Consider the following 14,906-nt stretch of genomic DNA (forward strand, 5'->3'; position numbering starts at 1 on the left):
CTGAAGGGCCTGTTTCTATGCTGCTTGTCTATGATTATAACTTTCCGAAACAGAAACAGTAGACCAGAAGAAAGAATGCACATGAAAAAGCACTTTCAAGGATGAGATAATCATGAAATTGCAGTAGATATAACAGAGGCTACTAGCTTGCAGCTGCAGTCTCCCTGTAATGAACACCTGATCTGAACGAAGCTATTCCGGAAGATTAAGTCCATCTTCATTACACAAGCAGGACATTGTTATGCAAGCAAGTCTACAGCTGGTGATCCCTAAAGCCCAACTTCAAACCACCCTGGAAAGATTCTTCAGTGTAGTCACTGATCAGGTTTGTGTGTATCTTGGAAAATAAAAGATACAGCTTTAGCACGCTAATTTCATTCCAAGAGAATTAGAGAGAAATCTTTTTTTTTTAAAAAGACATCATTTTGTAGTCAGTGGTAAACTGTCCAAGCCAAGTTGAAATTCAATCACATTCCTTGTAATGATCTTATATCCAAAGGTAACCAAATCCTCAACAGCAAGACCCTACATAGTGGCAAGGCCTTCAGCATGCTTAAACTCTATCGTGGGATTGGGTAAGTGGGGGTGGTAAGCTAAAACAAGCCTTTCTCATGATATGTACATGGATAAGAAAGGCACAAGTGGTTAAATGCAGGCAAATGGAACTAGCTCCGATAGGTACCTGGGTTGGAATGGATGAGCTGGGTCAAGGGAGTATTTCTATGCTGTATAACTGAAACTGCTGAAAAGCAGTATTAATGTCAGCCAATACCTGCTTATGGGTTCGCTAATAACAAAGATATCAAAACAGTTTCAAAATTAAAAATAAAGATATATTACCTTCCTTTTTATCATCAGGTAGTGGACTGCTTATGTTTAGCCAGTAGTCACAGAAGGGAGGGGGTTGATAATTAGTATAGCATTTTTTTAAACTTCTCAATATAAGGTCGTGGTATGGTGTAGCTGAGTCCCAAGTAGCTGTGCCAGCGCCAACCATAGGCTGGACATGAACTGTGACCCCCTGACTGAGGTGATGTTGGCAGGTAGGCCGAAAGGTGCAACCCAGCTTGCAATGAGGGCTCTGGTGCAGCACTTCGTGGACGTGTTGGCGAGTGGTACAGCTTCTGGCCACCTGGTAATCCTGTTGACCACGGTGAACAGGTACCTTGCCCACCCCCCGCGGGAGTCCGGCAGCGGACTGACAATGTCCACATGGACGTGCTCAAACCTCCTGTGCATCGGCTAGAAGGGTTGAAGGGGGGCATTCAACTTTGGATGTCTGGCAGTGTATGCATATCCTGGCTCAGTGCCCAACCTGCTTGATTGGCCGTGCCAAGCAAATCTATCCCCCATCAGTTGTAGTTTGCCCAAATGGTCAGGTGGGCCAAAAAAACACGTAGTGCATCGAAAATTCGACGCTTCCAAGCAGCTGGAACGATGGGCCAGAGTTGAGTGGTGAACATGTCTCAGAGTAGTTTGCTGCCTATTGGGCCAATGGCGATGTTCTCAAATTGCAGACCTGAGCTTACCAGTGGTAAGCTGTATTTCTTCATCCAGCTGCTGTGCCTCAGTGAATGCTGTTAGTCCAACCCTGGGAACAGTGAATGCGCCGACAGGATGGAAGTTCAAGATAGTGCGTCGGCCACAACGTTGTTTTTCCCAGAGAGTGTTTGACGGTGGTGGTATACTCCAAGATGTAAGACAGGTGGTGCTGCCATACCAACCAGAGATCTGACGGGATTTAAGGTCTGTGAAGACCGTGAACTCCCGCCCCTCCAAGAAATACCGAAAGGGCCGAATGGCAAGGTAGAGGGTTAACAGCTCCCTGTCAAAGGCACTGCATTTCAGCTCCAGATGTCGCAGGAGCCGGCTGAAGAATGTGAAGGGTTTCCACTGACCCTCAATTTGTTGTTCCAGCATGCTACCAACTGCTAAGTTGGATGTGTCAACCGTGAGGGCTGAGGGCACATCCACCCATGGGTGTACCAAGAGGGTGGTGTTTGCAAGGGTGTCCTTTGCCTGCTCAAAATCCGCTGCTGTCTCTGTGTCCCAGGTGATTTTCTTGGCCTTCAAACAGGGATCGCATGATTCGGGTCACTGGCGGTAGGAATCTGTGGTAAAAGTTGATCATGCTCACAAACTCATGTAGGCCTTTGACTGTACTGTGCCTGGAAAACTGGCAAATGGCCTCGACTTTCCATGGCTAGGAAACGCTCCATGCTGGTAATGCGGTACCCAAGGAAATCAATGGTTGATAGTCTGAACTGGCACTTCGGTGGGGGGGGGGGGTTAATGGCCAGGCCATATTCACTCAAGCAACGACAGAGTTGGTACAGGTGCATCAAATGCACTTCATACGAGTGGCTGGTGATCAGGATATCATCTAAGTAGATGAAGACAAAATCCAAGCTACACCCCACCGAGTCCATGAGCCACTGAAACCTCTGTGCTGCATTCTTGAACCTGAAAGGCATCCACAGGAACTTTAATGGGCCAGACGAGGGGATGAGGGCCATCTTGGGGTGATCACTGAGTGAACAGGAATCTGGAGATATCAGGTCAACCTTGGAGAAGATGCATGCCCCATGCAAATTGGCCATAAAGTCCTGGGTAGCAGTCGTCTGTGGTGGCGTCATTGAGCCTTCTGTAGTCGCCGCATGCCCTCCATCCTCCAGCAACTTGAGCATCATGTGCAGCGGAGAGGCCCATGGGCTGTCTGAGTGCCAGAGAATGCCCATCTCCTCCATTTTCCTGAACTCCTCCTTGGCGAGGTGGAGTTTGTCAGGTGGGACCTGCGTGTCCGGGCGTGTAGAGGTCGCCCTTGAGTGGGAATGTGGTGCTGTACACCATGCTTAGGGTCTTCTGTGGAGAACTGCGGCGTAATAACGGTCAGGAACTCCTCTAGTACTCTGGCAAATTTGTTGCCTGAAAAAGTCACAGAGTCCAGGTGTGGGGCAGGTAACTTGGCTTCGCCAAATGAGAAGGTCTGGAAGGTCTTGGCATTCACTAGGCGTTGGCCCTTGAGGTCCAATTAGGAGGCAGTGCATCCAGAGCAAATCTGCACCCAATAAAGAGTGCAATACTGCTGCCAGCGTAAACGACCTGGTGAAACAGCTGGGTCTAAACTGTAGTGGGATGACTCGCATACCATACGTGAGAATACTGCTGATGTTGGCAGCAGTGAAGATTGGTCCTGTCTTCCTGGCGCTGGTGTCGGGCTCAAGGGGTACATGACGCTAACCTCCACCCCTATGTCTATGATGAACTTTCACCTGGAGTGTCAGTCCTTTAAGTAAAGGAGGCTAACACACTGGCCAGCCACTGAAGCCATTGGTGACAGCTGGCCCCGGCATTTCCCAGAAAAGAACAGGTATGCAGCAATGGTAGGCTCCTGAACCCCACTTTTGGTGGTAAAAACACCGATGGTCCAAACTGGAGTAGCTCCCTACTGTGGGCGTCACCAGCTTCTTTGGTGGCATGGGGAAGACCCGGGCCTTAGGGCGTGATGCAGCAACTTGGTCAATGGAGGCCCTGCCATGCTGCTTGGTATGCCATAGAATATCTGCATGGGCTGCTTCTTTGCGTGGGTCACTGAAATCGTCGTCAGAAGATATCTTCTGGCATCTGCTTGAGAAAGACTTGTTCGAACAGTAAACATGGGTTATGGCCATCTGCTAGTGCCAGCATCTCATTCATTTAGGCTGATGGTGCGTGGTTGCCTAGGCCGTCCATGTGGAACAACCGCGCTGCTTGCTGATGGTGGGAGAGACCAAAGTATGGATCAGGAGCGCCTTGATTGTTTCATACCTGTTCACAACCGGTGGCTGGTGTAGGAAGTCGATGATAGGGCCTGCTGTTTCCTGGTCGAGTGAATCAACCACATAGTAGTACTTTATGGTGTTTGAGACAATTTGCCTGTGCTGAAATTGGGCTTTGGCCTGTTAAAACCAAACGCGCTGTGAGGTCCAGAAAGTCAGCAGTTTCAGTGAAACTGCATTCTGCATGCTTGGGTTGGTCATTGTTGGGTCCAAATGCCATTTGGATCATTGGGGGTCACCAATGTAGTTGCACTAGGCATGCAGTAAGCAAAAGAACCAACTGATTTTATAGAACTCTTGCACACATTTAAATCCCTCGCAACTCCATGATGCTGGTGACTCCTGGAACCTTTATGACATTAGCCACAAGGCTTGCCCTGCACCTGGAGCTCTCGTAGTCAGATCTGCCGAGGACTTGCCCGCGACTCTGTGAGCCGGGTCGCCTGTTGCGTTGGCAAGCCGCCACAGGCACCAAACGTTTAGAAGAACATCATATTTATTCCTTAAATTATATGTAATTTTCTCAAGAGGTATAAAACTACATATTTCCACATGCCATCTTTCCATTCCTAAATGGGAATCTGATTTCCATATCACTGCTATACATTTTCTTGCAACTGCTAATGCAATTTTCATAAATAACTTGTGGAAAAAAAATTCTATTTCAATTTTGGACTTACCACCAAAAATATTTCTCAATTAAAAACAGCATTGGATATTGCGGAAGTTTAACACACATAACTTGTTCTAAAAAATTTCCTAATTCTATCCAAGATGGTTCAATTTTGAACATAACCATGTAGAATACAAAAAAGTACCTGTCTCTTGACTACACCTAAAACATTAATTTGATTGATCTGCTTTCAATCTATTTAATTTTTGTGGAGTAAGGTAAATTGATGCAAATCTATATTTAACATTTATTGTATTTGTCATACTATCATAATTCCTGCCAATTTTTCTCCGCAATATTTATATTCAAATTCATTTCCCATCTCTGTTTAGATGTAATCCTGCTTCAAAGTTCCTTTTTGCAATAATATGTACTTAGCAGATGTAAATTTCTTAGTAAATCTATTATAAATCAAAGTTTCCATTTCACTTCTCTCAGGCAATAACATTGTTGGACCCAATTTATCTCAAAAATATGCTTTAGTTGATAACAACAAAATATTGTATTATTCTGTATGCCATATTTATTTTTAATTGATCAAATGACATTAAATTTCATCCTTCATAACAACCTTCTATATTTCTTATTCCTTTAGAGAACCAAATATTAAAAAGTATATTATTCATAGTAAATGGTACAAGTCTTTTTTGACTCAAAAGCATTTTAATTAACCCATAATTCCTTATTCCCATTTCATTGTCTACTTTGTTCCATATATTAATCAAAAGCTTCAACAGTGGCGTATCTCTATCCTCAGATATAAATATCGGTTCCCATTTATATATAAAATCTTTTGATGTCTTTTCTCTTATCTTATCCATCTCTATTTTGATCCATACTGGTTTCTCTCTTTCTTCCTAAAAAGAGAGAAATCTCATTTGTGTGGCTCTATAATAATTTTTAAAATTTGGAAGTTGCAGACCTCCCAATTTATATTTCCATGTTAATTTTTCTAATTATACTCTTAACTTGTTGCGCTTCCAAATAAATTTCCTTACATATTTATTTAGCTCCTAAAAAAAATTTTTGTGGAAGAGATATAGGTAATGTTTGAAAAACATATTGCACTCTTGGAAATATATTCATTTTTATACAATTAACTCTTCCCAATAATGTTATTGATAATTCCATCCATTTTAAAAAATCTTCATCAACTTTCTTAAATAAAGGAGTGTAGCATCTACTACGGCAGTGCTATAAAATCAAGAGATGTCCACACGTTTAAATTCCTCGGGCTGCAAAGCACCCACTTCCAGTGACGGGTGCGCCAGCTGCTGGAAGTGACGTCAGCACATCGTGTTGTCACTCCCTGACTGGTGGTGTGCCACCCAGAAGTAGTGATGTCCCATGGGCAACACATGACATTGTTCTCCTCGGAAAGGGGGACCCATGCCATTTTGAGTTGGACAAATGGGGCAGCGATTCAGCCCATCTAACTGTGCAGTTGTTTGGCCCACTACACCCCCCCCACCCCTCCCAAAATCGCTGCCACCCTCTGAGTAGGTTACCATTCAGTCTTTGGGCGAGTGGCCTTTGTGTCTGACCTGAGGATCTGGGACAGGCTGGCCTCAGTCCAGATGCGCTGCCTTGAGGCGGTCGATCATGAACTTGTCTTGTCGCCCGTCAATGTCCAGTGTAAAAATGACACCATCCCACTACAACACCTTGAATGGGATTACGTAGGGGCACTGAAGGGGTGTTTCTTGCTGTCCTCTCAGCACGGAAATGTAGTCGGTGGACTGTAGGTCCTTGGGGATGTGGTAGGGTGGAGAGCTATGTTGGGAAGGTGGTGGTTGACCCGCTTGCACCCTCAATCGTCTAGACTGCTAGGCTGAGGGCCAGCAGGGTTGATGAATGTCCCTGGGGATGGTAAGAGGGAAGCCATACACCATCTCAGTGGACAAGGTTGGTAGGTCTTCCTTCGGTGCTGTGTGGATGCCTAACAGCACCCTTGGGAGTTCGTCCATCCAATTCAAGCCTTGTAGTCAAGCATTTAGGTCTGCCTTCAGGTGGCGGTGGAAACACTTGACCAGGCCATTTGCCTGAGGATGGTAGGCCATGGTGTGGTGCAACTGGCTGCTGCAGAACTTGGTTAGGTCAGCCCAGAGCAAGGAAGTGAACTGAGCCGCTCGGTCCAAATTGATGTGGGTTGGGACTCCGAAACGTGTGACCCAAGTGGACAAGAAGGCTCTGGCACAAGTTTCTGTGTCGCATGTGGGTAGGGGTATGGCTTCTACCCAATGGGCAAAACTGTCGATTATTATGAACAGCTAACGCATGGCACACGGGGAGTGGGCCAACAATGTCCACATGCATGTTCTCAAATTGGTGCTGTGCTGGCTCAGTGGGCCTTGGTGTTTCTGTACACTTTGGCGCGTTGGCACTGCAAAAAGGTTTTAGATCACAGGAATTTGTTGGACAACAGGCAGACCGTGGACCTTTTGGAGGGGTTGGACAGGCCATGGATTTGGTCGAACATCCAGTCGCCAGGTCACAGGTAGGATGGGTCTGGGAAAGCCTGTAGATACGTCGCATAGTAAAAATAGGACCCCTGGTGAGGGGCAGAAACTGCTAACCTTCAGGCAGTGCGGTAGGCCTGAATGTCTACATCTTGTGTTTCGGCCAGCTGAGCGATGTTGAGCCCCCCTGAGGTGGTGGCGATTGTGGGACTGGATAATGCAAAGGCCACCACCTTGGACTTGCCTGCGATGTGGCAGATGTCTGTTGTGTACTCTGAAATGTAGGAGAGGTGACGCTGTTGTTTCACCAACCATGGTTCTGAGACCTTGCTGAGTGAGTAGGTGAGTGATTTGTGGTTTGTGTAGGAGGTGAAAACCCTTTCTTCTAACATGTATTGTAGGTGTCATATTGCCACGTATAGGGCCAACACTCATGGTTGAATGCGGATGTATTCGACCTCTGGTGTCTGGAGAAGTTTACTGAAGAAGGCCAGGGGGCGCCTTTGCTCATCAACCCATTGGTCCAACACCGCGCCCACTGCTCTGTCCGACGCATCCGTTGTAAACGCCAGGGGGAAGGTAGAATCTGGGTGGGGCAGAAATGTGGTCCACGTTAGTGCTGCTTTCGTGGTCTGGAATGCTTTTGTGGTTACTGGAGAAGTCCACTGGAGTGTCTTGTCGCTGAGCTTGACAAGGTCAAACAGGGGATGCATGAAGGTGGCCACTCCCTGGAGGAAGTGATGATAAAAGTTCACCATCCCCAGGAACTTCTGCAGGCTTTTGATCGTGCTCGGCTTGGGGAAGTATTGTATGCCTTCTTCCTTGTCCAGCAGTGGTTTAGCTCCCTCTTGGGTGATATGGTGTCCCAGGAAATTGATTGTCTCTAGGTTGAACTGGCTGGGTTCACCATGAAAGGCGAGCCAGGTGGATCCAGTATGTGCTGGTGTCGGGGCTGGTGATGAGGATGTAGTCCAGGTAGACGAACATGAAGTCAAGGTCCCTGCCGACCACGTCCATAAGCTGCTGAAATGTCTGGGCTGCATTCTTTAGTACGAACGGCATCCGAAGGAACTTGAAAAGGCTGAAGGGTGTGATGATGGCAGTTTTTGGGACGTTGCTGGGATGCACTGGAATCTGGTGGTACCCCTTGACGAGGTCCACTTTGGAAAAGATCCGGCAGCCCTGGAGCCTCGTGGCAAAGTCCTGGATGTGTGGGATAGGGTACCTATCTGGGAGTGTAGCGTCGTTTAGTCACCTGTACTCACCACTTCTGCACCATGTGCAGTGGGGAAGCCTGGGGCTGTTTGAACGGCAGACAATCCACAGCTCCTCCATGGCGGCGAACTCAGTTTTGGTTTGCTGGAATTCATCTTGTGGGAGGCGCAGGGCCCGTGCATACACTGGGGCCCGGTGTTCTTGATGTGGTACTCCACACCATGTGGAGGTGTGGCGTCATGAAAATTGGGTGCCAGTAGGGCCGGGTACTTGGCCAGTAGGCAGGCATACTTGTTTCGGTCCAAAGCGAGGATTTTTAACAGCAGAAAAGGACGTTGCTGCAGAGTAAGGGGTATGACTGGAACATGGTAGCATCCACCAAACGACATCTGGTCATGTCCACCAAAAGTTCATGTGTCTAGAAGAAATCTGCTCCAAGTAAGACCTGTCCCATGGCTGAGATTGTGCACTTCCACTGAAAACCGTGTCTGTGGTGTGGGTTGTAACCAGTCGGGTGCTGTAACTCTGAATGGAGGAGCCATTGGCTGCTTGTATAGGGAGCCTCTTGGGGTTGTGTTTAGTCTTGAAATATGTTGGTGGGATGAGGCTAATCTTTGTGGCCGTGTTGACTAGGAAGCCCCTCTTTGTCCGCTGGTCCCTGAGATAGAGTAGGCCCTTATGAGCACCAACAACCAAGTCCACTATCGGCGGCTGGCCTGCCCCTTTCCTGTTGCCATGTTTGGTTTGGTGGTGAGGTGCACCAGGCATTTCAGCCCCATCTGCTGTGGTAGAAGCAGTATTCGCTCTGTTTATCTGGGCGCTCGTTGCGCTGTGGTTGGGTTGCTGCTACTGCTGGGGGGCCCGGCGGAGGTGCTGAAGAGGTAGCGCCGATGGCATAGAAGGGCTACACATGGATCAAGCTCTGTTGCGGGGTTTCGGAAAAGTCTGTCTGCTTCCTTGGTTACCAGGTATGGGGTGCTGAAATGCATGTCGGAAACTGCCAAGGAAATGTGTTCCAGCAGCTTGGAGAGGAACAGGGCCTCGAAAAGGAAACAGTTCGTGTGTCCATCCGTAGAGCCACCATTTCTTGCATGAGGTTGGAGGGGTTTCTATTGCCCAGGCCTTGCAATATTTAAGATGCAAACAGTGCACTCATGGTGGATGAGTTCCAGGGAATCGAGGAGGAAACGCCAGAATTGCTCACACTTACACTCAATGGGAGGATTTTCCATGTAGGAGCTTACTTTGGCTGCGGTGGTGGCGTCCAGGGCGCTTACGACGTGCCAGAACTTGGTGTCCTCTGAGACAATGCCTCTGATGTGGAACTGTGACTCAGCCAGTTGCAGCCAATTCTTGGGTTGGTTTGTCCAGAAGGGTGGCAAATGCACACCCACTGTGTTGGTCACAGCCATTGCAACTGAAGTAGTAGCAGAATATTGCATTCTGTCGTGTTCGAGGTGAGTTCCAAAAATGTTGGAACCATCGGGGTCACCACTGTAGTTTCTGCTAGGGCAGCGCTACGGAATCAAGAGATGTCCACATGGCGTGAGAGTGAACTAGTAACGGACTTCGTTTGAATTCCTCGCACTGCGAACAGGGAAACACCCATTTCTGGTGACGTGTGCGCTGGCTTCCAGAAGTGACGTCAGTGCATCACGGCGTCACTCCCTGACCGGTGGTGCTCCACCTGGAAGCAGTGATGTCCCCAGGGCACCATATGTTGTTAACCACAGGCTTCTCCTCAGGAGTGAAGGGCAACCCGAGTCATTTTGAGTTGGACGACTGGGACGGCAATTCGGCCCGTCGAACTGCGTGGTTACTCGGCCCGCTACAGGAGCATAATTTAATTCATATATATTATTTAAATTATTATCTACTTGTATCCCTAAATAGTTTATTCCATTCAACAGCCATTTAAATTGAGAGTCTCTTTTACACTGAGTGTAATCATCTCCAGTAAGGGGCATAATCTCACTTTTATGCCAATTTACTATCCCATATTCTTTTCACTTTAAATATAGTTTATGCAATGAATTATATAAAGTTTTAATCCAATTAACAACTATTGATACCAATCCAAATTTATCAAGTACTTTAAGTAAAATATCCCATTCTAACCTATCAAACACTTTTTCAGCATCTAAGGTCACAGCTACATTTAAGTCTCCTCTCTTTTGTGTCAAATATATTATACTTGGGCAGGTATTATACCTGCTAATTTTCTTTCTTTAACAAAACTAGTCTGTTCCTTATTTATCAATTTCGGCAAATATTTTGCCAACCTATTTGCTAATAATTTTGCTACTATTTTATAATCTACATTTAACAATGAAATTGGTCTATATGATGCTGGTTTTAAAAGATCTCTATTTTGTTTGGTATTACTGTTATTATTGCCACATTAAAAGATTCCAGTAAAATATGCGTCTTGGCCACTCATCCTAATACTTCCATAAATAGAGGAATTAATAAATCCTTAAACTCTTGATAAAATTCAGACGGGAAACCATCATCTCCCGGCGACATGTTACTTTGCAATGAGTTCAATGCTTCCCTAACCTCCACTAGGGAGAAAGGGGCAGCCAGTTCTCTCTGCTCTTCCAAATTTAGTTTAGGTAAGATTATTTGTGACAAAAAAATATCTATTTTATTATCACCATTTAAGGATTCTGATTGATATAGTTTTGTGTAAAATTGTTTAAAATTTTCATTAATTTATTGCAGTTTATAAATAATTAAATTAGAATCATTTTTAGCTGCAATAATCATTCTCGATGCTTGCTCTGTTTTTAATTGCCATGCCAGCACCTTATGTGCCCTCTCACCCAATTCATAATACAGGTACACAATCCTTTATCCGGACATCTGAAATCCGGAAAGCTCCAAAAACCAGCAAGTGGGGAGGGAGACAGCAGTGCGAGTCGAGCAGGCGAGGGGGAAGACCAGCAGCGGGAGTTGGGCTGGTGAGAGACTGGTAGCACGCGTTGGGCGGGCGAGGTGGGGGGGGGGGGAAGACCGACAGCGCGAGTTGGGCGGGCGAGGGAGGGAGACGGCAGAGTGACTGGAAGGGGATGGGGATGGTTACGGCAGCACAATTTGTGTGGGCTTAAATCTGGCTTTCCGAAATTTGGAATACACTGTCCCCCAAGGGTTCCGGATAAAAGAGTATGTACCTGTACCTCTGTTTAGTTCTCATTATCGCTTTTTCTGTTCTCTATGTTTGTAAAGTATTATATACCTTCTTGAAAAATATTTTGTTGCAATGTTATTAAATTTGTCAATTAGAATCATGATTGTATAGATGAATACAACACAAATGGAAACCTGTTCCATTCCAAAATAAAGCACAATATTCTGTGGCAGAAGACATTTTGTAACATTTCTGCAAGATCACATAAAAACAGATAATGTGCATTTTCACTGTCCAACATTGAAATTCTTACCCCTTGTGAAATACTTCAAATTTAATTCCTTTTGTCTGAATTATTCGTTTAAACCCTCGATGATTTCTGTTAATATTGAGGATAAAGCGCTCATTATATTCTGGAAGAAAAAAAAATTACTGTAAAAATAGACATAACATACAGCTGTTTAGTTAAAACATTACTAAGGGTTACAGAAAATATCACAAACAGGAGTTGTATGAAATCAACAAAGAGGAATATATTCTTTACATCATTGCTTTATATAAAAATAATTACAGGCTATTGCAACTTTTTAAAAAGTCCTTATAACAAGTTATTGAAAATTCATTTGTTACATTAATCAGCACAGGAGCCCACTCAACCTGTTGCAGGAAGAGGAATAGGCCATTTACTTAAAATGATCAAGGTTGATCTGTATTGTAACTTCATAAATCTGTCATTTCCCATTTCTAATACTTTTGAGTTAATAGAAATCGACCAATATCTAATAAAGAGTTAGAACAGAAGAAAATTCCGTATTTCCATCAACCAATGTTTTGAAAAAATGCTTCCTAACTTTTTGATAGCTCAATTTTAAAAAAAATATTCCCTATCTGGTCCCATACTTTTGAATCAGCTGGAATTTGGTATGTAAAGGATAACTATTATTTCCCTGTAATCATCTTGCAAACTTCAACTCATCCTTTTTCTTCCTGATGCCATGTGTAATGTCTCTTCAAAACTTAGCATCTGGATTTAACATATTGCATCAGTAAATCTCCAGATTCTCCCCAAATTGCTGCACTCAACATTTCTCATTGTATAAGAGTTGAGATGTCATGTGGCAGCAGTACAAATCATTGGATCAGGCTGGACTTGGAGTAATAAGTGCAGTTCTGATTGCCACACCACATGGTTGCAATAAAGTGTGCAGTAGAAGTGTGCAGAAGAGATTCAGCAGCATTAGTCTGGAATAGATGGCTTTACTTATTAGGAGAGATTGGATAGGCTGAGATTATTCACACTGGAATGCAGGAGACTGAGAGGTGAGACATGAGGTTTATAAAATTATGAGGGGCAAATACACTGTAGACAGGGTCTTTTTCCCAGGGAAAGGGAGTGTAAAGTGAGAGTGCTCATATTTAAGGTGAAAGAGGAGAAATTTAAAGATGCTAGGGGTAAATTTTTCCACACAGAGTGTGCTGGTTACAGGGAATGAATTGTAAAAGGAAATGGAGAAGAGGGATGTCCAATTATTTAAAAAGCATTGGATGGGCATAGAAAAGGAGAAGAGGTATACAGGCCAAATGGAATTGATACGCATCTCAGATGGCATGAATACGTTGTGCTAAAGTACTTGTTTCTGTGCGGTACAACTCTATGACTCTCCATAGATATACTCTGGTGGCTTGAAATGTATTAGACTTGGTGAGTTTTCTCTACATATTCAGGACAATGTTATGATCTACAAATATTTTTCATAATATACAAATGAGAATTTTAACAAAATTTAAGTTCAATGATAATGACATCTTATTCATCTAAATCACACGTCAAACTCTGGCCCGTGGGCCTGACCTCGCCAGGACCGTTGCCCACTCCCCCTCCCTGCCGCAGGCCGACCCGCGACTCACGATGATGGGGCCGCTGATCTGCCGAGATGCCGCCCTGCAGCGAGAGCCGATGCCCCCGCAATGTCGTGTCCCCCCGCCCACCCCCCCACCGCAGCGCGGCCTGGCCGGTGTCAGGGGAAGCCAAGGCCGCTTCCCAGCGCCTGGAACCGGAGGCCTCGGGCCTGACCTCGCCAGGACCGTTGCACTCTCCCCCTCCCTGCCGCAGGCCAACCCGCGACTTACGGTGACGGGGCCGCTGATCCGCCAAGGTGCCGCCCTGCAGCGAGAGCCGATGCCCCCGCACTGTCGTTGTCCAACCCGATCGCCCGCAAACCCCGCCCTCCCGCACACAGGCCTGAGTAAGTATTATGAACTTTAATCTCAGGATAAAACGATCTTCCAATAGTTTCATGTCACAGTGATAAATAAGTAAAAATGGTTAAAAATGGTCCTGCACCTGGATACAAGCTCATTAGGCATAAAACTTGAAAAGTGTGTAAATCAAAGGATATCTGTACCAATGGAAAAAGGGCATGGCAAATAACCCTGCTAGAGTTCATGCCCACAATCAGTCACCCATTTGATTGTTTCAGGAATCATGTTATTCTCCCACATTCTCAATAGCCCTCAGATTTTACTATTCGACAGCACACTAGCAACATTTGACAAATCCTCTATAGAGAAATATTATTTATTGAATATTTTATTTCTCATTTGTTAATGCTTCTGGAAAGAGTTTATCCAAAACTATTATTAAACATTTATTTTAATAAGAAAAAGTTTAACATTACATATGTTGAAAGAAGAGAAAACATGCAGATGTTGTTGAAAATTTTCAATAAATATTTAGTTCGGCCCTCGACTTAGTCCAAGTTTTTAATTTTGGCCCTCCGTGAATTTGAGTTTGACACCCCTGATCTAAATGGAAATTAATTTGCTAGAATTTTATCTATTTGCTTAATGTATTCATATTTCAATGTTATGGCTCTATCTATACAGATTACAATGTCCCCTCTGTGATCAGCAAAATAAGATGAGGCTTTCTATCATTTACTAATATACAGAATAATTGCTTCTCCTATACACACCTTTTCAGAACACAACTTATCACATCCTGTCAGCATCAATAAATGTCTATTATACCTAATCTATTTGGCAAATTTTATTTCCATGAACATATAAAGGACTCTACCAAAGGAGTCCTGAAGGTTCACACATTCTATTTGGGTTTATATTAGTTCTTTCCCTGTATTCTTGCAATTTTATTCCTTTTTGAGTGTTAACCCGATTCTCTGGAAGATTATTATTGAAACTAATCGCATTATCCTTTCAGGCAGTGATTCCAGATAACATTTTGTACTTTGCTGCAGAGTGACACAGTTCGTGTAGTGGTTAGCGCGAAGCTGTTAGTGCCAGTGAGTGGGGCTCAAATCCAGCGCTGTCTGTAAGGAGTTTGTATGTTCTCCCCTGTCTGTGTGGGTTTCCTCTAGGTGCTCTGCTTTCCTCTACCCTTTAAAACACACCGGGGTTGTAAGTCATTTGGGTGTAATAGGGTGGCACAGCTTCGTGGGCTAGAAGGGCCTATTAAATGTGCTGCATGTCTGTATTTGATCATCATTCCCCCCTCCATCCACTTCTCTAATTCAAGTAAAAGCACCTCAGTTGATCCAGTTCATTACAGTGGAATTTATGATCCCTGTGCTTGGGATTTCGTTGTAAAATAG

The 14,906-nt window shown here is 44.8% G+C and overlaps 1 protein-coding gene across 6 annotated transcripts in view; it reads right to left on the reverse strand.

The window, feature by feature from the left end:
* The window catches only part of cc2d1b (coiled-coil and C2 domain containing 1B), a 167,405-nt gene that overhangs the window by 10,434 nt on the left and 142,065 nt on the right, over positions 1-14,906 (reverse strand). For 5 of the 6 annotated variants that reach the window (XM_069938670.1, XM_069938667.1, XM_069938669.1 and 2 more), the window contains one exon: positions 11,609-11,708. In XM_069938670.1, the coding sequence (XP_069794771.1) occupies positions 11,609-11,708 (100 nt within the window). Of the gene's footprint in view, positions 1-8,215; positions 9,994-11,608; positions 11,709-14,906 lie in introns of all 6 variants that reach the window. The other variant, XR_011357855.1, reaches the window with a different exon arrangement.

This window comes from Narcine bancroftii, chromosome 5, assembly GCF_036971445.1.
Source record: "Narcine bancroftii isolate sNarBan1 chromosome 5, sNarBan1.hap1, whole genome shotgun sequence".
NCBI lineage: Eukaryota > Metazoa > Chordata > Chondrichthyes > Torpediniformes > Narcinidae > Narcine > Narcine bancroftii.